General features: G+C 40.4%; 1 protein-coding gene and 1 pseudogene across 1 annotated transcript in view; both read right to left on the bottom strand.

Moving 5' to 3' along the window:
• Window positions 1–21,995, bottom strand: part of VPS13B (vacuolar protein sorting 13 homolog B) — a 915,321-nt gene that overhangs the window by 181,780 nt on the left and 711,546 nt on the right. Inside the window, exon 36 of the mRNA XM_032760928.2 lies at window positions 11,893–12,300. Coding sequence (XP_032616819.1) covers window positions 11,893–12,300 — 408 coding nt within the window. The remainder of the gene's footprint in view (window positions 1–11,892; window positions 12,301–21,995) is intronic.
• Window positions 13,810–18,775, bottom strand: LOC116813749 (mitochondrial proton/calcium exchanger protein-like; annotated as a pseudogene).

The raw sequence follows: 21,995 nt of genomic DNA, 5'->3' as shown, positions 1-21,995 counted from the left end.
AGACCATCGAGGCTAGGAAGAAACTGCATCAACTAAAGAGCAAAATAACCAGCTAACATCATAATGACAGGATCAAATTCACACATAACAATATTAACTTTAAATGTAAATGGGCTAAATGCTCCAATTAAAAGACCCAGACTGGCAAATTGGATAAGGAGTCAAGACCTATCAGTGTGCTGTACTCAGGAAACCCATCTCACGTGCAGAGACACACATAGATAGGCTCAAAATGAAGGGATGGAGGAAGATCTACCAAGCAAATGGAAAACAAAAAAGGGCAGGGGTTGCAATCCTAGTTTCTGATAAAATAGACTTTAAACCAACAAAGATCAAAAGAGACAAAGAAGGCCATTACATAATGTTAAAGGGATCAATTCAACAAGAAGAGCTACGTATCCTAAATATATATGCACCCAATACAGGAGCACCCAGATTCATAAAGCAAGTCCTGAGTGACCTACAAAGAGACTTAGACTCCCACACAATAATAATGGGAGATTTTAACACCCCACTGTCAACATTAGACAGATCAACGAGACAGAAAGTTAACAAGGATACCCAGGAATTGAACTCAGCTCTGCACCAAGCAGAGCTAATAGACATCTACAGAACTCTCCACCCCAAATCAACAGAATATACATTTTTTTCAGCACCACACCACACCTATTCCAAAATTGATTACATAGTTGGAAATAAAGCTCTCCTCAGCAAATGTAAAAGAACAGAAATTATAACAAACTGTCTCTCAGACCACAGTGCAATCAAACTAGAACTCAGCATTAAGAAACTCACTCAAAACCACTCAACTACATGGAAACTGAACAACCTGCTCCTGAATGACTACTGGGTACATAACGAAATGAAGGCAGAAAGAAAGATATTCTTTGAAACCAATGAGAACAAAGACACAACATACCAGAATCTCTGGGACACATTCAAAGCAGTGTGTAGAGGGAAATTTATAGCACTAAATGCCCACAAGAGAAAGCAGGAAAGATCCAAAACTGACACCCTAACATCACAATTAAAAGAACTAGAAAAGCAAGAGTAAACACATTCAAAAGCTAGCAGAAGGCAAGAAATAACTAAAATCAGAGCAGAACTGAAGGAAATAGAGACACAAAAAACCCTTCAAAAAATTAATGAATCCACGAGCTGGTTTTTTGAAAAGATTAACAAAATTGATAGACCGCTAGCAAGACTAATAAAGAAGAAAAGAGAGAAGAATCAAATAGACGCAATAAAAAATGATAAAGGGGATATCACCACCGATCCCACAGAAATACAATCTACCATCAGAGAATACTACGAACACCTCTACGCAAATAAACTAGAAAATCTAGAAGAAATGGATAAATTTCTCAACGAATACACCCTCCCAAGACTAAACCAGGAAGAATTTGAATCCCTGAATAGACCATTAACAGGCTCTGAAATTGTGGCAATAATGAATAGCTTACCAACCAAAAAGAGTCCAGGACCTGATGGACTCACCAGCTTCTCCTCCCGTGTCCTTTTTCTGTTTCAGGATCCCACTCAGGATCCCATGTTGCATTTAGTGATTATGTGATCAGGTCACTTTGAGCAATCATGCGGTATGACTTCTTCTTTCTACCTTTCCTTCAACAGAATGCTTTCCTGCTGAATTTTTCTGTAGACTTTTTTCAAAAATCTATGTTTATCTTTTAAATTTAAGTTTTAGCAAACTAATGGCAGATATTTAATTAAACTAAATGAGGTGTAGCAACATTGAGAAATAATTTCAGAAACAACTGGTACGATAAACAGAACCAGTCATGCTTTGTTTGAATACTGACATACTTTTCATTGAGTACAAAAATTTACTTCAAGGAACAAATAGTTTCATGACTTTTAAAATACTCCTTCAGAAGACTAATAAATGCAAACCACTTGTTTTGGAAAATGTTTACAAAGTGCTGCCAGCCCTATGCTGTCAGTGTCTACTAGACCCTTAGTACGGCTCCTAGTTTCTACATGCTGACTGAGCAAAATGCAATCTAAATCGAGCTTCTATATATCATTAGAAAGAGTAGTCAATAATGACATTGCAGGTAATTATTTTATCCAGCTGTAGGTAATCTAAGGCTACTGGAAAATCAGCAAGCATGTGTTAGATGCATCCAGAAGCTGATTTGCGTAACAGTGAAGCATCAGAAAACCCCAAAATGTGAAAAGGATGAAATTTTGTAAGTATTGTCTGTAAAGACATAACAAATCCCTCAAAAATAAAGTCTTCCATTCCTTCAACCAATTATGTTGAAGCAGATAAAAATGGCATTTGGGTGCTCTAGCCATGAAAAAAACATGTTCCTCCCCGCCCTTGATCAGAATATGTAAGTTGATCAGATCCTATTTAATTATATTTAATTCTGTAATAAGCGTATATATGGAGAGAGCAAAAGAGAGAGCCTATATATATAGAGAGAGAGAGACAGAGAGAGAGAGAACCTATTAATATGGTAAACTAAAATACAGGAAGAAATGATATGTGGGAGAAAACATAACAAAACCAGAGAACTACATGGACACTGACATTTAAGCTGTAAAAGATGCCAGTATTCCCCAACAAATGAACTTAAAAGTCTAGTCATCAAAATAATAGACCAAATGGGTGGCCAGGCTACTAACATGTTTCCCTTCTCAAAGCACCTGATGACTTCTCATAGGTGAGATTTCCATTCCCCAGGGACTGTGACTTAGTCCGTACTGGTAAGTAAAAGCTGGGACCTCCTAGTTTAATTCAAACCTCTTTGTTTGGACATAAGAAAATGGAAAAACAAGTAGCTGGAAGAAGAGTGTTTCTTTCCCATAAAAAAAAGGGAGAATTTGTCATGAAAGAAATGCCTACTGAGCTGGCTACTCACACATGGCCATTGTCTGGGAAAGGTATTTTTTATGAAATGCTTTAGAACTCTAGGATCCTGGAAAAATGAAAACTAAAAATACCAAAGGGTGATGGAGGATATGGTTTGCCTCTTTCTTCCCCTCCAATCTGCCACCATGCTCACTGTTTTTACAGTTGTGTTAGTTTATTAGAAAAATATAACTTGATTGGATCATGTGGCTATGTTTAAAAAAAAAAAGCAGACTGGCAGATCTGACTGTGCATACTGGAAAGTGTATGACAACCTTCTTACATAGGAAAGAATAACAGCAAATACATACTTAAAAAGTTTCTGGGATGAATACAGTAGCTGGTTAATTGAATTATGCGAGGAAACTGCTGAAGAATCTTTTTTTTTTTTTTTAAAGAAAGTTACATGGATGGAAAAATTGGTATCAACTTACTCAAATAATGTTGAAAACAGCATGACTTGCTAAAGTAATTTACTGCAGTGCCTTAGAAAATGGTCTTGATCTACATAATCCAGGTTTTGAAAGACTGGTATAACAGAAAGGCCAGCAGCCAGGAGATGTGTGTTCTAGTCTCAACTCCACCATACAGTATCCCTGGGCAAGCTGCTTAACCTCTTCACTCTGTACTCAATGAGGGAGTTAAGACTAGCTCCATGGGCTTCGACCGAAGGTTCCTTGACACTTAGTGGGTCCCACATAGTAATGGTGGTCCATGAGGTATTTTTAGTATTCCTAAGAACCTAAAAGAAATCATGAATTTGTCTGAGACTAAGTTGTGGAGGTGTTCTAAAGTTTTTGTTTGTTTGTTTTGGTTATAATCGTATCAAGTTGGTATAGTTAGCTATTTAATACTAAATGCAGTGTGTCTGGACCATGAGGTCAATGGGAGAAAAGGATAATAAAGGTTATTGATAAAAAAGGAGGCCGGGCGCGGTGGCTCAAGCCTGTAATCCCAGCACTTTGGGAGGCCGAGGCGGGTGGATCACGAGGTCAGGAGATCGAGACCATCCTGGCTAACACGGTGAAACCCCGTCTCTACTAAAAAATACAAAAAAATTAGCCGGGCGTGTTGGCGGGCGCCTGTGGTCCCAGCTACTCGGGAGGCTGAGGCAGGAGAATGGCGTGAACCCAGGAGGTGGAGGTTGCGGTGAGCCGAGATCGCGCCACCGCACTCCAGCCTGGGGGACAGAGAAAGACTCCGTCTCAAAAAAAAAAAAAAGGATGACCTTTAAGGTATTTTTCAGCTCTGACATTTAGTAATCTATGACCTCCATATTCATGTGGTGTGATTTTGGGGAAAGGAAGATATACAAAGACCAACATTTACTGAGCACTTAATTTGTACCAAGCAATGTGTTGGGTACTCTGCATACATTATGTCACCTAATCCTCTCAAAGTCCTACAAATTAAATATTTTTGCCTTCATTTGGGAAATGCACTACAGAGTAACTTTTGACACAACCAACTGGTCAGTAAGTAGCAGGGCTGGGGAGCAGATTCTGTCTGCCTCTTTATAGCACCATGTTGCTTTATACAAACTACTGCTATTAGTTCTTAGTAATTTCATTTTTCTAATTGGTAACTGGGTTGTAAATACATGCTTTTTCCTGTCCTCAGTTCCCTTGCTCAGCCCCAGTATGTTATGCCAACATAGCCAGCAAGTCCAGGGGACCAACCAGGGAGTAAAAGAACATGTAAGATGTTGTCAGTTACTCATCACTGTCAGGGTTGCTTTGCTAGAAGCTTTCCTAGCAAATAGCCTACTGGCTTATATGGACAAGCAGGCAATTTGCTGTGACCACAGGCAACACTAAATGCTGTCACAAATTCAGTAGAGTGGGGGATAGAGATTTACTTCTAATCTTTTATTTTTCCACAGTCCTTGGGTTGGGGCCACAATGCTTGTCCATTTTACTTAATACTAACCTAATAGGGGCTATTATTAGAATGCTAAGGAGAGATTATTAAGAAAAAAGTCTCTAGTACTTAATTATTAGGGCTGAAAACTTCCTTCTCCAATAACATTTTGTACAATGAGATAGCTGCATGTTAATTGACAGCATTTTTGTTGTCTCAAAGACCCTTTTTTCTCCTTTCCAAGAAACACAATATTTTAATATGTGTATATGTAAAATTTGTATCAGTTGTTTTTTCCAAATGCATCTATTAATAAATCTAGTGAAAAGGTTCTTTATCATATGACAAAAGAAAAAGCACTGATTTTTTTTTTCTAGAGTACATAGGACACATAAGGTCCAATGTAATGGCACACAATTCTAAAACAAATACCCTGAGGCCAGCAGTTTTCTAGCAAACAGTCTAGATTAAATTTGGAATTTGGTAACTAAAACCAATAACCAGAAATGAGTAATTTGGCTAAAGATAAGATCTGAAGGTGGATTTACATGGAAGACTGTAATGACTACACTGGATTTCTCATTAGAAGGGCTCAGAGTCTTATGAAGACTTCATATTCCCCAAGAGAACCATATTTACACAATTAACAATTCTTTTGTTGGGAAAAAAGCTTTTCATTATTGCATGTGGACACATGTGGGCTGTGTAAAAATACAAGGGATGTGTAACACACGGTAAACAGAAAGTAATGATCTTAAACAGGCCAAATCCTTGAACTCGTCATTAATAAATGTCTTTCTTGCATTCAGCTACCCCGGCTGCTGGGAGCCTGTTTTCTTCAAGTACTTCAAACACTGAAATCCAGGAACATTTATTATTTTAATCCATTACAGGCAGTGCTTGATTTAACTTTATTGGTTGCGGTGGTGGTAGTGGTGGTTATAAGTGGGGGTACAGCAATGTTCTTTTACACATCATTTCAAAAGGGCTTAATTATATTTTATAGTTTAGGCCAGGAATTCTGCTTGTTTTTTGTCTAACAAGGTTCAAATTGAGTTCAGGTCAGTGATGAATCAGAAGAAAAAGTCAGAGATGGTTATCTCTCTGAAATGAGCTCATCTCCCTCTACGAAAGGCTGGGCAGGTACATCATGTTCACTACACCACAGCACATGAGATCGCTCTGATATCCTAAGTTTGTTGCTTATTAGGTAACTTTTATTTTTATGCAGCTTTGAAATACATACATCAGAAACTCAACCCAGTGGATATCTTCCATATCTCTGAAGTTATTCTCCTACGTATTTTAAAGGCTTCCCTTTGGAATCCAAAACAGTTATAGCAACCACACAGCACTAAAACAAAAAATGTACATAAAGAACATTTTAAAAAATGCACAGGCTCTTTATCACAGGACAATGAATATAGATCTCAAAACAAAAGATGTAGAATATTGTATTTACATAATTTGGTTAAACAAAACAATACATGACTATGTAAACACAGCTGAGCAGCACATACCTCCTAGTGTTTTTTTTTTAATGTCAAACAGTCAAAATTTTTAATCTCCTTTCTTGAGGGTGTGAAAAAAATCTTTTCTAAGGTAGTGGTAATTAATAATGTCTAGTGTATCTAATCATGTAACAGTTACAGCAAGTAGAATATAATTTGTATGTTGAGATGTCTTCTCCATTTCGTATAATTTCTAAGAGGACGGGAGAATTACAGTATCTCATACATTTATGGTTTTTATTCTCATCATATTAGAAAACATAATATGGGACATTTTTTGAAAAAAGTTAAGATAATTTTACTTGTTCTTCTTATTTCCCAGCCAATTTTTAGAAATTCCTGTTCTACTTTTTGTCGAATGCCTCAAGGTTCACCAGGATATACAGAAATATAGTCAAAAATTATCAGTAATCTACAGGTAATTTAAGGGTGAAAAAAGAAGTACATGCCAGTTTATCAGTAGCAACTTTGAACCTTGTTATAAAGTAATAGGAGGGAATCTGACCAGGATTAATAGTGGTACTCAGTCCTGGGAGGGGAGGTGTCATGTTTCACGGACGCTAGGCCATCTGTTCTTCCCCCCTACATTTTACTTCTGCAAAACCATAAACGCACCTCTACCTCAGGGACTATAGAAAGGCATTAGAATTCTTCTGCTTTTCATTATCACAAGATTCAGTAACTCATTTCATTGTCAAGATAATCCCCTTTTACTCTTTCTTTTGCGCTTGTGGGGTATGCCAAAATGACAAATAAAAACCCAGATGTTACAGACCCAATGAGGTCTCCACCTTTCCTTGAGTGTTGGGTTTAGGCTACTTGGGACATAGTGTCAAAAATGACAGGACCCTGATGCCCACACCCAATATTCATTAAGGTTTGTTAGTGATTTGTATAGCTGTCTACAAGCTGTACTTCCACTTCAATCCTCAGTGGCTGCTTAAAAGTTAAGTTTTTCCTCTGGCTTTAACGGTCAAAGAACTCATTTCCTATTGTTCAGGCATTGGACAGAGATGTTATTTCTTGCTAAAAGTAACAAAAGTCTTTGGGGTGCTGTAATTGGCTGGTTATTGCAACATATTATTTTAGGTAGTCATATCTAATTTACTATTTTATTTCCCCTTAGGCTAACTTGCATCTCTGCAGCATCCAAAGCTTATGACAACGCCTTAAAAGATTTTCCCTGGGAGACCCAGTTAACCATAGAATGAAAAGTTGGAGCTCCACTTTTTATCAATTAATGACCTGGTTTCACTTTTCAATACCTGAAAAGGAACTTTAGGTTCTTTACATTTTATTGGTCCTGAATTCAGTGAACATGAGAAAAGGCATTTTGTATATGTGAAAAATAATGTGGTTATGCTTTCTCTCTCTACTTTTGTTTATTCAAAAAGATAAGTACATCTGGATGACAGAGCCTGGGGTAGTGAAAGTTACGTAAACCACAGCCATTTGACTAGAAGGAGTTCAACTCACTGGTTTTGGCTTGGGTAAAAAGTCACCCAAGTCCTATGGACAGGGGATCCTTCTAACTTCTTCCCAATTCTGACTAAAACGCCAGCCAAGATGACCTCATTAAGGTTCTTCCCCCAATCTTTTGTGGCATCTAATTTGCTCATATTCTGTTTTCCTTTTCCTTATCTACATATATGGAGGCTGCCAATCTAAGTGCCCCTGAGAAAGAGCAAGGCAGCCTAAAGTTCAGCTACTTCACAGCTCTCAACTGTGTGCTCGTTTGTCAAAATCTAAGGAGTGCCGCCCAAATAGAGCCATAATTTACTCAGACAAGGGGAGCTAAAGTCTGTAGCTCATTCTCCACCCTGCCTCTGGAAAGTGCTACACTGCAAGTTCACAATTTATAGCTATATACTTATGGTTTCTCCAAAGCTACATATTTCAAATGGCAAAAAGATTGCGTTGTATATACATGTAAGGGAAAGGCTTTTTTTTTTTTTTCCAGAAAATACTGTAGAATGGGATGGATTTAATGAATAGCAAAATAAATATTATCTGCCTTAAAATATTTTAAAATATATGATGTAATTTCTAAAGATGTACTTTTAATATAATCATACGATTTTCAGCAATATTATACACCAACCTTAAAAATACAAGCATTACCTCTACTGAAATCAGAACTTTTGGGTCATTTTACCAAAGATTCATGAGAGAACAAAAGTATTCTAACAGAAACAGGAGTTAGGTTATTCTAAGTCACTGCTATACCAGTATCTGCAGAGTGGAATTAAAAAAAAAAATCAAATCCCATGAAACTCCGATAGTTTAGGGTTAAAGAATAATGCAGAAGGCTAAGAAGAACTGGTAGATATTTTTTGTAAAGTAGAAAATATTTAACCATTTTGTTTCATTCCAAATGATAATAACAGGAACTCCTTTAACTGCTTCAGTCAATAATTTATAAATATTTAGTTTTATAGATCAGTAAATAAATCTGAATGCACAGATTTAAATGTATTCGGAATGCCTGGGGGAGAAAATTAACTTACCCCTTTTGATCATATTATTTCCTTTTCACATACACTTCCTGTAAGCTTATGACAGTTTAGATGATAAATAAAATAATCATTAGGTGAACTCAAATATTTTTACACCTTTGACAAATAAAGAAACATATCTAAAACACATTCTCAATGGTGTTTCTCTAAATATTACTTAGCACATAAGATTCCTCTAGCATTACAAATCTATTTCGGCTCCTAAATTAAAACTCATCTGGAAAGGACCGTTTTACTCTGTTTATATAACATTGTCACATAAAGAGTGTTAAAAAAATACTTCACTAAAAATAGCTTGCGTAAGTTAGGGATTAGAGTAGTTTCTGCTGCTATAATTGTTCCTTTGTAGTTTTTTCCATGATGTTTTTGCACAGTGTTTTTGACTGTGTTTATTAAAGTCAGCACATCAAAAAGGATCAAAGAGAAAGTGAGTGAGAACCGAAGAAACCCCAAGTGTGTTGTCTCATTGGGGAGTTATGCAGATTCGCATAAACAAGTGCAAATTGTTGAGGTTTTAATGAAAATTTTCTACAATTATTTTATCTGAAGTCATTCTATACAATAACATCTGTACAGCAGATGGCTATACTGTACCAAGGCAATGCTCCTTTTTCTTTCGTTTAATAGTACATCTGAGATGACTACTTTTGTCACTGTGCTCAATTTGGTTCAGCAAATAATTTTGAAAAGTGCAGCTGCTGCAGATGGTAACAACAGTTATATAAACTATAAAATCAAAGACACAGTTAAGTATTTCTGTATTAGATTCAAACTATAAAAATCTGACATTAACTCCATTGAGCTCAAAGATATACTAAAGAATAAAAAATTTCAGTTGAATGTAGAACAATGTCACTTGAAAACTACAAAAAGAAATATGACTGCTGGTAGGAGGCTTTTATGTGAGTATATTTGCTTTTTGATGGTGGATAGTTTTTACCACTTATCAAAATTATACTTTGAATATATGTTTGCATGTATTTTATCCAAATTGCAAACCATGAATTTTTAAGACATTCAACTACACAATGAAATTAACGTTCAAAGCTTAAATTATGTTTTATTTTAAAAATATAGTTAAAATCAATTTTTTTGAAAAAAATATGTGGCAATCTCTTAATCACAATTTTCTAAGAAATCAGTCCTTATAACTAGAAGTTAATAAATCTTATTTCACGTAATTACAGTTTATTATTTTGCTAACCTTGTTATCATCCTAAACTGTTTGAGTATGCATAAAGAAAAAACTGTAGTAAAAATAGATTTTGGTGTTCATTATAGTCTCATAACAAAATTGTTACTATTAAGTAGCTAACCTCAACTCTGATTTGACTTGATGCAAATAATTATTTTAAAACATTTGCTGGACACTACATGTTAGAGTTGTATAAAGTATGTTTAGTCAAAGCTATAGTTGTTATTTTTGTGTTTAACTAGATTTAAGAACAGCATTGTAAAAGGATTAGGGGCATATAGTTTTTCTTACATAAAGGGGGAAAAAACAAGTTCCAAAACTAGAGTTTATTAACTTGCACAGCTTAGTGAGAGAAGGATTTTTAATATTTTAGAGGTGTTTCCCAAAGACAGACATCATCAAACGTGGATAAAATATGAGTAACAAATGAATAAAAAAAGCAATGAGGATGAAAAAAGAAAAGGACCTAAAAGTGAGTACAGTATGTTTAAATTCTTCCATTTTGTTTGAGTCTTAACCTTTTCCTGCTATGATTGAGGTACAACTGGAAAGGCATGGGAACAGACCTAGTGTTGTCTGGGCTGCAATTTATTTGTGGATAAATCAGATACTGTAGCCCCCAGTATTTCATAGTCTTTCATGACCCATGAACCTTACCTTTTTCACTTGTAACTTTTAAGACAATTAAACAAAATACAGAGCTTTTAGTTGGCTTGGTCACAAATATTTCTGGTGAGAAAGAAATAAATCGTCTATGTTTTGGCCTACAATTCAGGCTTCTCAACTATAAAACTTCTCCTTTCTGTTTTAACTACTGTGCCCAAACTGGCTATGTGGAACTAAGTTACAGTAAGTCTACAGCTGCCATTTAATTACCTTTTGATAAGCAACTAAGTTGCATATAAGGATTTGCTTTATCCCCTGCACTATCCCCAATCCCCAATTTCCCCCCACAAATTAAAGTGGGAAAATACATGGTTCCCTTTTGCTACATTTACTTTCAGAGCAAAATTTCTGGCCCTGTGCCCTGAAATTTTACAGTAGCAGTTTCTGTGATTGAAAACTGCTATTTCCCACCTGTGTCTTGCCTTTCCTCTTCCCCTCCTCACAATCCTTCTGCCCACGCTTTTTGAAAAAGTATATAACAATTTAGTCGTGGTAACAGAAGTGGAAAATGTAGATGTCACTGCCAGTTCATTTCTCACCTCTCCTCCCATCAATGGCAGTCACTTTGCAGAGTCTGTACCCCACTTTGCTAGTCTAGGCACAGAAGCACAGCTTTTCGTTGCCAGGTGTTGCTGCCTGGTAAAATACCTCAACAGCATTCTTGCAAAGTTGAACCTTGGCTTCTGTTACACTTTGTGTAGCATATCTGCCACAACATCAACTTTTCTTTTTTAAGTAAATGGTTACCAGTGACTTAATGCTGTGCATCAGAATCACCTATAGGGCTGGTTGAAGCACAGATTGCTGGGCTCCAGGCCCAGAGTTTTGCATTTAGTAGGTCATGGGTGGGGTCTGAGAATTTGCATTTGTAACAATTTCCCAGGTGATGCTGATGCTGCTAGTCCAGAGATCACACTTTGAAAACCACTCTTCTAATGGTTCACAAAACTTGATATACTGTTGTTCCACTACAGCTGTTTTAGGTAAAAAGGAATTTAGGAATTAACAGTTTTAGATACCTGGAAGAACATGCCTCAAGAGCAGGACAGGAACATTTCTGTTTAGACATTAAAATATCTATACTTAAAGGATTTATTCTAAAATTATCTCTAAAAATAAGGTCGCAAACCAGAAATGTCCTCATCTCTAATGGTCTTTACAACTTTTAACTTCTACATAATATAAATCTTCAAAATCATGCATTTTCAGATGTTAACAAATCATCTTACTTGTTCTGTCTCCCCCCTCCCCTTTTCTGTGACTTACCAGGTACTTTTTGTGCTACCTTGACACTAAGGCTTCCACTGAGGTTTGAGAGAGATGCTAACAGGCATGGTTTGCTGGTATGGGGTACAGTTTCCATGGAGATCACAATCTGAGTAGTTTGAACAGAAATTTTTTGAAAGCAGGAAACAGCTCTCCATATGTTTTCTTGAGCTGAAATCTTTTGCACTCCATCACCACGAACTTTGGGTTTAGACAACTTTCCACGGTAATATTTGGAGACTGGAAGATCATCCTTATTCACCATGTTGTTGGACATGGCTGAAGTCTCTTCACTATGTGCTGAACTGTGTGCATTTTTTATCTTCTTTAAAAAAAGGTTTATCTGATCCAGTTTGGTGAAACTCAGGTTTGCTTTTAAAGGCTTTGATATATCCAAATTGACATCCGCTATAGAAGTAAAAAAGAGAAAACAATTATTGAAGCCTTCTTATTGAATATAAGCCTTTACTTCTCTGATAAGCTCCTATTTAAAAGTGTCCCAAGATCCATATTATGGACTCATTAGGATGCCTGAACATGATATATCTCTTATCACTTAACGATTCTTTCCATGTTGTTACTTGAAGGAGCACTCTCCCTGGACTACTTACATGCCTACATTCCTGACCAATCTTTGTGACGTGTGGCCCTGATACATCGAGGGCCACACAAGGATATCAAGGCTGTCAATTTCCACTCTGCCCCTTACACTCCAAGGCAAAATGAAGCAGGTTTTCCAGTTTGTTACCTATATGAAACTGGCCTTTCTTAAAAAAAAAAGGACTTTCCTTACTACCCAGAACCATGTTTGACACAAATAATGGTATTACTAATAAATATTTATCCAAGCATCTGGCTGAAGTAGACTTCCCTACCATTCTCTAATTGTTTATGCAGAAAATGTCTGTTTCCCCCTTATGACCTGTTGCAAACCAGAAGAGTCCCTGTACCTTTCCCTACACTCTGCATTGATAAAAGTTCAAATACCTTGCCCAATGTAACATTGGTAGACTGAGATTTCTTTAAATCTGTAGTCCATTATATGTACCATATACCAGATGTTGTCCTTATTTGTCTCTTACTTACTTGACATGAAAACTAGCTGTATTGTTTTTAACCTTCTTATTTCACCTAAAATCACTCTTTCTATTTCTATTATTAATAAGACATAAGACTATAAGCATCATTAAGACAGAACATGTCACACATCTTTAAAACCCAGTGCTTAGCACAATGTGTCTTACATATGCATGCATTCAACAAATGTTTAAGCTTAACTGACCCTAACAAGTGCTCATTTCATGAGAGCCTGAGGATATAACAGAAGACATAATCCCAAAAGAAGCTAGGACTAGCGAAGTTATTAGGCATATTATTATTAAGCTATAAATCATATGTAATATTATTTTTCTGTGTGTGCAGGAAGAGAGATCTATTGACACTGATATCTAGAAATCAAGGTTCACAGATGAACAGAGGCATCTTCAGCCCTGAGGAGGCTGGGCTGTGTCTTATGAACCTCTGAGGGTGGGTGCAGCTGACAGCTCTGTGTGGGCAGAGTCCGCGTGGTCCTCATTCTCTTGCCTGGGGGCAAGGCAGCCGAGACGGGAGGGCACACACAGGGGGGCACCTTTCTGCCCTAGCCTGGCCCGGTGGCCTCTGGACTCAGGCGGCTGCAGCAGCAGCACCACACCACAGTGTGGATCCAACACAATTCTGTGGAGGGGTTCTGGGATTCCAGACTGAGCGAATATCCATGGAATGATGAAAATTAAAATTTACTTGATTATGGAAGTCTCTGATTCATTCCAGCTGATGTATTAGATGAGCCACTGAGAATCACCTCAAAGCAAGTGCTCTCACAGTCCTCGCCAGGGCAGTGGGGCAGCAGGAGGACGGGTGCCTAGGCCAGCAGCTCTAGCTCTTCACCTCTGCGGCCTCCTTCTCGGTCTTCTCCTCTATCTTCTCTTCTTTCTCCAAGGTCGCTACAATCTCGGCCACCTGGCTGGTGGAGGCATGAACATCTTTGTCCACCAACTCAATCACGTTGACGAGGTCATTGATGTTGACCTTGCCATTCTTGTCTTCATCCAGTGCTGCGGCCACGCTGGTGAGCTTGCTTTTTGGAATGTGCCTGACTTGCTTCACGGTGCTGATGAGCTCAGTGACACTGATGACGTTCTCCCCCATGGGTGTGCCCTAGGCTGGGCCCAGCTTGCAGGCCCTGGTCCATCTCCAGGTGTGAGATCAAGCCCTCGATCTGCCTGATCATCTGCTGCACCCTCTTTGTTAGTCTCTTGCTGGCTTTAGATTCTTTCACATATTTTTCTTCACCTACCAGTCTTTGAGAGTTCCTTCTTGATCTCTTGCCAGTTCTCGCTGTAGTCCTGCATGTCCTCCTTCAGCAGCTCCAGTTCCTCCTTCTCTTTGGTGAGCGACTTCTGCTCCTTCAGCTGAGAGCAGGCATCGCGGAGGATGTCGATTTCCTCCTTAGTTATCTCCTCCTCCTTAAAGCTCTCTAGCAGGGGGCAGTGTCCTTCAGGGTCATCAGGCACTTCTGGCTGAGGTTAGGCCCCTGGCCTTCAAGGGGTGGCTTCCACACCTTCGGGCGCGACATCCTTCTCCACCTCCGAGCACTTCTGCAGCTCCTTGCGGTGCTCCTGCTGGATGGCTGCCTCCTCCTGCAGCGTGATCTCCAGCTTTGCCTTGTCCACTTGCTCGCCCTCCGCCTCAGCCACTTTCACCTGCTCTTCCTTTGCCACAATCTCTGGGAGGGTCTGCAGTATGGACTTCAGCTGGTCAGCTGGCGAGAGTTTCTGGGAGGTACATCGTCTGGGACAGGATGAGTAGCGATATGGGAATCTCCTGATGCAGGTGCAGGTCCAGACACTGCTTCAGCTGATGCGGAGGGCCCGCATGCCTCACTCCCCACACGCCGGCTGCAGCTCCTTGACGTTCAGGTTCTCCACCCCTCCTCAGCAATCAGCTTATCATTGGCCTTTATGGAGCGCAGCCACGTGGTGATCTGGAAGTGCACAAGTTGTTGATGCCGATGGACTGCAGCTCCAGCAGCTTGCACAGTGCCACTGGCTGTGGCCGTGACAGGTTGTCCAGGGTCAGCTCATTCTCAAATAATTTGGAAAAACGCATGATTTCCTCATTGGTGGGTCTCTCCCTCATCCCCCGGATCTTTGGAAAAACAGAGAAGTCTGGGGGCACTGCCCTTGGCTGCTTTGTTCTTCAAGGTCCTCTCCTCGATGGTGTCCTGGAGGAACTCTGCCAGCTCCAGGTTGACCCGAAGCTCCTTCTTCAGGCTCTCCTCCTTGATGGACTGGGTCTCAAATGCAGATGCTGGCATGTTGGGGAAGAGCTTCATGGTCACGGGCGGCAGTAATTCCATGAACTGGACAACCACGAACACAAGGAACGGTACCAAGCGGAGGAGGTCAGCGCAGATCCGGAGAAACTGCCTGTGCTCCTGCCTGGTCAGGGTGTGGCTGTCAAGGATGTGCCACAGCATGAGCACCACGATCTTGGCGTGGATCCACAGCAGGCGGAAGCCAAGGCAGTAGCGCTTCAGCTCATCCAGCTCCTTCTGCCCGAGCGACTTATTCACCACCACCTCTGCGGGGTGGCAGTGTACACCGGGCCGCCTTCCTCAAGCTTCTTGTTCTTGTCCTTGAAGGACTTGAGGGACTTCTCTACTACCAAGTCATCAGAGACAGGGCGTGAAGAGTGCCAGCTGTGCACAGGAAGGCACCGAGGTCCCACAACCATAAAATCCACTGCGGCAGAGGTCCATGGAGCTCTCCCCACCGTGCGTGGGCACTTCAGCCTCAAGGCCTAACAGCCGCGGTGATCGCCTCTGAAGGAAGGGTACACGGGGTGGACCAGAGTGCAACAGCCAAATGGAACATTTGCTCCACTCCTCAACCCCAGGATGTTGGCACAGGTGAGACAAGCAGAAGTTGGACTTCTGGGTGGACTACCCAGAAGTTCTCATCAAGGCTTCATGATTGATTATAGCATTCACTCATACTTAATATTCTACATCTTCATGAGCAGGGCCCCTTCTCACCTTCCTCAGATGTCAGCATCTTTGGGTTCGCTCCTGACTACCCAGGCTCTCTCAGGGTCCCATCCCTTGTAAGTGTTCCTTCCTTCATGTGGGGACACTGTATTTTCTTATCAGGCCTAGCAAAACTCTGAGTCTTGTTTACAGCTAGATGTGCATTGGAAAGGGTCAGACACTTGAGTCACCCGTACACAATACTAAAATGTTCTTTTCTCCCCATGTTTTTAAACAGGAAAAACATCTTCATGTAAAGGATTTTTTTTTTTTTTTTTTTTTTTGTGAGACGGAGTCTTGCTCTGTCACCCAGGCTGGAGTGCAGTGGCGCAATCTCGGCTCACTGCAAGCTCCACCTCCTGGGTTCACGCCATTCTCCTGCCTCAGCCTCTCTGAGTAGCTGGGACTACAGGCGCCCGCCACCACGCCCGGCTAATTTTTTGTATTTTTAGTAGAGACGGGGTTTCACCATGGTCTCGATCTCCTGACCTCGTGATCCGCCCGCCTCGGCCTTACAAAGTGCTGGGATTACAAGCGTGAGCCACCGCGCCTGGACGGAATTATTTTTTAAAACACCTTATTGACATATAACTCACATGCCACAAAAATTACCTTTCAATAGCATACAATTTATTGTTTTTAGTATACACAAGGTTGTGCAACCATCACCACTGTCTAATCCCAGAACATTATAATCAACACACACACACACACACACACACACACACCATATCCCATACTACTTAGCAGTCACTCGTCACTCATGCTCCCCTCCAGCCCCAAGAAACCACTAATTTCCTTTCTGTCTCTACAGATTTGCCTATTCAGGACATTTCATAGAAATGGAATCATATAATATATGATTTTTGTATCCGGTTTCCTTCACATAGCATAATGCTTCCAAGGTTCATCCATGTTGAAACATGTATCAATACTTCATTTCATTTTGTGGCCGAATAGTACTACAACATAAGCATATACCACATTCTGCTTATCCATGATCAGTTAATAAACATTTGGGTTGTTTCCAGTTTTTGGCGATGATGAATAATGCTGCTATATGTGTGTGCAAATTTGCTTTTTAATTTTCTGAACTATGTATGTAGCAGTGGAACTGCTAAGACATATTTGACTGCAGTTATCCTAGTGAGTGTGAAGGAGTATCCCATTGTGATTTTGATTTATATTTCCCTAATTACTAATGATGTTCAGCATTTTTTTTTTTTTGAGACGGAGTCTTGCTCTGTTGCCCAGGCTGGAGTGCAGTGGCGCAATCTCGGCTCACTGCAAGCTCCGCCTCCCGGGTTCACGCCATTCTCCTGCCTCAGCCTCCCAAGTAGCTGGGACTACAGGTGCCCACCACCACACCCGGCTAAGTTTTTGTATTTTTAGTAGAGATGGGGTTTCACCGTGTTAGCCAGGATGGTCTCGATCTCCTGACCTCATGATCCGCCGGCCTCGGCCTCCCAAAGTGCTGGGATTACAGGCATGAGCCACTGCGCCTGGCTGATGTTCAGCATTTTTTCATGTGCTTATTGACTGTATATATTCTTAGAGAAATATCTATTCAAACCCTTTGCTCATTTTTAAATTCGGTTATTTGTCCTTTTATTATTGAATTGTAGGAGTTCTTTTTATATTTTGGATATAAAATATAAGATTATTATATTTGATATATAGATACATGATTTGCAAATATCAGATATATACTTTGCAAATATCATATCAGAGATAACGATTTGCAAATATTTTCTCCCATTCTGTGGATTATCTTCACTTTTTTGCAGCACAAAACAGTTTAATTTTTGCAAAGTCCAATATGTTTGTTATTTTGCTTGTGCTTTTGGTGTCATACCAAGAAACCATTGTTTAACCCAAAGTCACAAAGATTTACACCTATGTCTTCTTTTAAGAGTTTTACAGTTTTATCTCTTAAATTTAAGTCTATGATCTTTCCTGAATTAGTGTTGTGTGTATACTGTATGAGGTAGGGGTTCAACTTCATTCTTTTATATGTGGATATCTAGTTATGTCAGCAACATTTGTTGAAAGGCATTATTTTTATTTTTGACTTGTAGAATTTGGGGTACTGGAAGAGGCTGGTGGGAAAAATATTTTAGATAAATTGGATGGCTAAAATGACGCACACATTTGCCTCTGCATCCCTGTATGTGGGCTTCCAAATTCTATGGCCTCACAGAAAATAATACCTTTAACAACAACAAAAAAGTGCAATTTTAACAGATGATCGTTAGAACAAAAACAAAACAAAGCTAAAGTAGAAAGAAGACTCAGATGTTCGATCCTGAAACTGTCTTTTTCTTGGGTGTATAAAATGAAAACTTAAAGAAGGGTCAGAAGTACTCATTCTGTAGAAACAATTTAGTAACCTACTCAGGAGGTTGTCCAAATATCCACACAAACCAACTGCTGAACCTAAGGGATCCATTTTCCCTGGCTGCAGACTGGCAAAGCATCCATAGAGAGGTAAATACTGAAGCTGCTAACTACTACCCTCATATCTCAGGCACCATGGTGGTCCCAGGGACACAGAAAAAAAAATCGTTTATAACTCTGGCTGCTTGCTTAACTTGTCTTTCTCTTTTTTCAATAGATTGGATCCCATTATGTTGCCCAGGTTGGCCTCAAACTCCCAGGCTCAAGTGATCCTCCTGCCTCAGCCTCCTAAGTAGCTGGGACTACAGGTGTGCACCACTGTGCCAAGTGCTAACTTTATTTTTGAGACTCCGACCTTGGACCACTTTTGCCAGCACACCCTTCTTGACCCTTGTTGATGAGTGAGGTGCCTCTCATCATTACTTTCAGAATATCCTGTGCATTTTGCCATTACCAGGCACCTATTGATATTATTTTTGTAGTTACCTGCTTAGGTATCTGTCATAGTTCAGTGAACTGTGAGCTCCTGGACTGTCCTATATTTTAATATTCTAAATACCTAAACTACCGTTTGATCTACAGGAAGTACTAATTGAATGCTGAAGGAAGTAAAAATGTTTCATTTCAAAATATGGTTCCCAGGTGTGATGAGTATTTTAAATTAAAAACTCTTACAGATTAACAAGTACTAGAAGAGACATTTCTGCTATCTATATAAAGATGAAACTGCCCCACCAGGGAGAACAATTGTTCTTGTTCCCCTCTTTATTATCTCATTATCCTTTATAGGGAAGAAGACCAAAAATGTAACCACACCTGAACAGTCCCTTTCTCAAGATAGTGACTGTCCCAAGGTCATTTAAGTTACAAAGATAACTATTTACAAGTTATTCTCTGTTCTCTGATCCAATCATTCTCCCTAGTAATCATTTATTGCCCCTCAACAGAATTCCTGTTCTATCCCTTCCCATAACCTGTTTTACCAGGATCCAAGCCTCATTCTTTCTGTGACCTCGAGATGGTATATAAACTTCTGTATCTTGTTGGGATGCTGGATGTTCACGCTGAAGGCTCCCATGTATATACATTACATACATTTGTATGGCTTTTCTATTAATCAATCTGCCACATGTCAGTGATTTTCAGATAACCCTTAGGGGGCCAAAAGCCTATGGCCCCACAGTGTTTAATGATGTAATGAAGAAAATATGAATGAATGCAAGTCTGTCGCCATTTTCTCCTGAACTCTCATAGGCTCATCAAATTAATTTATCCAAACAATCCATTAATTCCTCTCAGACATGCTGTATTCCCTGTCTTAGTTAATGGTTCTATAATCCACCAAGTGGCTTTAGTCAGAAATCTGACTTTTTGACTCCTCATTTCATTCCCTCTTTATCTGGTCCCAAGCCAAAAGCTGATTAAGTTCTGTCAATTTTAGTTCCAAAACATTGCTTGATTCCAATCCCCTTCTCTCCAGCATTCCATCCAGTCCCTATTTTCCTCCACCATGTTTTTGATATCGTTCAGTTATTATAAAGCCTCCTAAATGGTTCCCCTGTCTAGACCAATTGTCTTTAGATTTAATCTAGTCTCCACAGAGTAATTTCCAAATAATTTGTTTTAAATGCAATCCTGAGTGGCTCACTCCTGTTTCAAACTCTTTATTGGCTCCTCCTTACCTAAGAAACAAAAGACCAAGCTCCTCAGATAAAAAAAAAAAAAAAAAAAAAAAAAAAAAGCAAACAAGCAAGCAAGAAAGAGTTCTTGCCTTTCCTTATAATATCTGAGTTTGCAGAGCCCACTTCCCCCAACCCATGCTGTTATATCACTAGGCCTTGTTCATATTGTTCCCTTTATCTAATGTACCCTTTCTTTGCCAGTCTAATCATTGGGATACTGCTTCAGCATTTTCTCCAAGAAGTTGATTCACAAGGCTAGGCCAAGAGGGAGGCAGAGCAAGACAGCTGAATAGAAGCCTCCACCAATTATCCTGCTCACAGCAACACCAAAATGAACAATTATCCATAAAAAAAAAAAAGGAACTTAATAAGAACCAAAAATCAGGTAAGCAATCACAGTACCTGTTTTTAACTTTGTATCACTGAAAGAGGTACTGAAGAGGGTAGGAAAGACAGTCCTGAACTGCGGATGCCAACCCTCTTCCATCCCCCCAAGGATGGCTGTGTAGCACTGAGAGAGAATCTGTGCATTTGTGGGCGGGAGAGCATAGTGATTGTGGGACTTGGCATTGGAACTCATGCTGCCCTGTTACAGTGAAAATCAATACCAGGCAGAGCTCAGCTGGTACCCACAGAGGGAGTATTTAGACCATCCCTAGCCACAGGAGAACCATCCTGTGGGCAGAACCTGAGTTCTGGCAAGCCTTGCCACTGCAGGCTAAAGTGCTCTGGGGTCCTAAATAAACCTGAAAGGCAGTCTAGGCCACAAGAACTGCAATTCTGGGGTAAGTCCTGGTTCTGTGCTAGGCTAGGAGCCAGTGAACTCGAGGGGCATGCAATCTAGTCAGACACCAGATGGGGCAGCTAAGGGAGTGCTTGTGCCACCCCTCCTCCAATCCAGGCAGCACAGCTCACAGCTCTGGGAGAGGAGAGGGAGAGTAAAGGGGACTTTGTCTTGCAGCTTGTATACCAGCTCAGCCACAGCAGGATAAGGCACCAGGCAGAGTCCTGAGGCCTCCATTCCAGTCCCTAGCTCCCAAATGACATTTGTAGACACACCTTGGGCCAGAAGGGAACCATGCCTTGAAGAGAAGGACCCAGTCCTCGCAGGATTCATCACCTGCTGACTGAAGAGCCATCAGGCCTTAAATAATTAGCAGCAGCAACCAGGCAATATTCACCATGGGCCCTGGGTGAGACACTCAAAGATATGCTGGTTTGAGCTGTGACCCAGCATATTCCCAGCTGTGATGGCTATAGGGAGGGATTCCTGCTTGGGAAAAGGAGACAGAAAAGTAAAGGGTAGTTTGTCTTGCAGCTTAGGTACCAGCTAGCCCACAGTGGGAAAGAGCACCAAGTGGGTTCTTGGGATTCCCAATTCTAGGCCTTGGTTCTTGGATGGCATTTCATTTCTGGGCTGCCCTGGGCCAAAGAGGAGCTCACTGCCTTGAGGAGAGTCTCAGGCCTGGCAGCATTCACCACAAGTTGACTGAAGAGCCCTTGGGCCTTGTGGGAACATCTGTGGTAGCCACGTAGCACTCGCTGCAGGCCTGGGATGGTGGTGGCCATGGGGAGAGATTCCACTGCTTGTGGAAAGTGGAGGGAAGAGTGGGAAGGACTTTTTTGTGTGTGTGGCTTGGTGCCAGCTCATTCTCAGTAGAATGGAGCACCAAGTAGATTCCTAAGGCTTCTGACTCCAGGCCCTGGCTCCTGGACAGCATCTCTGGATGTACCTGGGACCAGAGAAGTTTCACTGCCCTGTAGGGAAGGACACAAGCCTGGCAGGTCATAGAGCCCTAGGACCTTGAGTGAACACAAGCAGATAGCCAGGCAGGGGTTATCATGAGCCTTGGGTGAGGCCCAGTGCTGTGCTGGCTTCAGGTATGACTCAGCACAGTGGCCACCAGCATTGTGGTGGCCACAGTGCTTGTGTTACCTTCCCTAGCCCCAGCTCC

Source organism: Hylobates moloch, unplaced genomic scaffold (genome assembly GCF_009828535.3).
Source record: "Hylobates moloch isolate HMO894 unplaced genomic scaffold, HMol_V3 SCAFFOLD_9, whole genome shotgun sequence".
Lineage (NCBI taxonomy): Eukaryota > Metazoa > Chordata > Mammalia > Primates > Hylobatidae > Hylobates > Hylobates moloch.
Note: the sequence above shows the minus strand (reverse complement) of the source record. Positions and strands in the feature narration are given on the sequence as shown.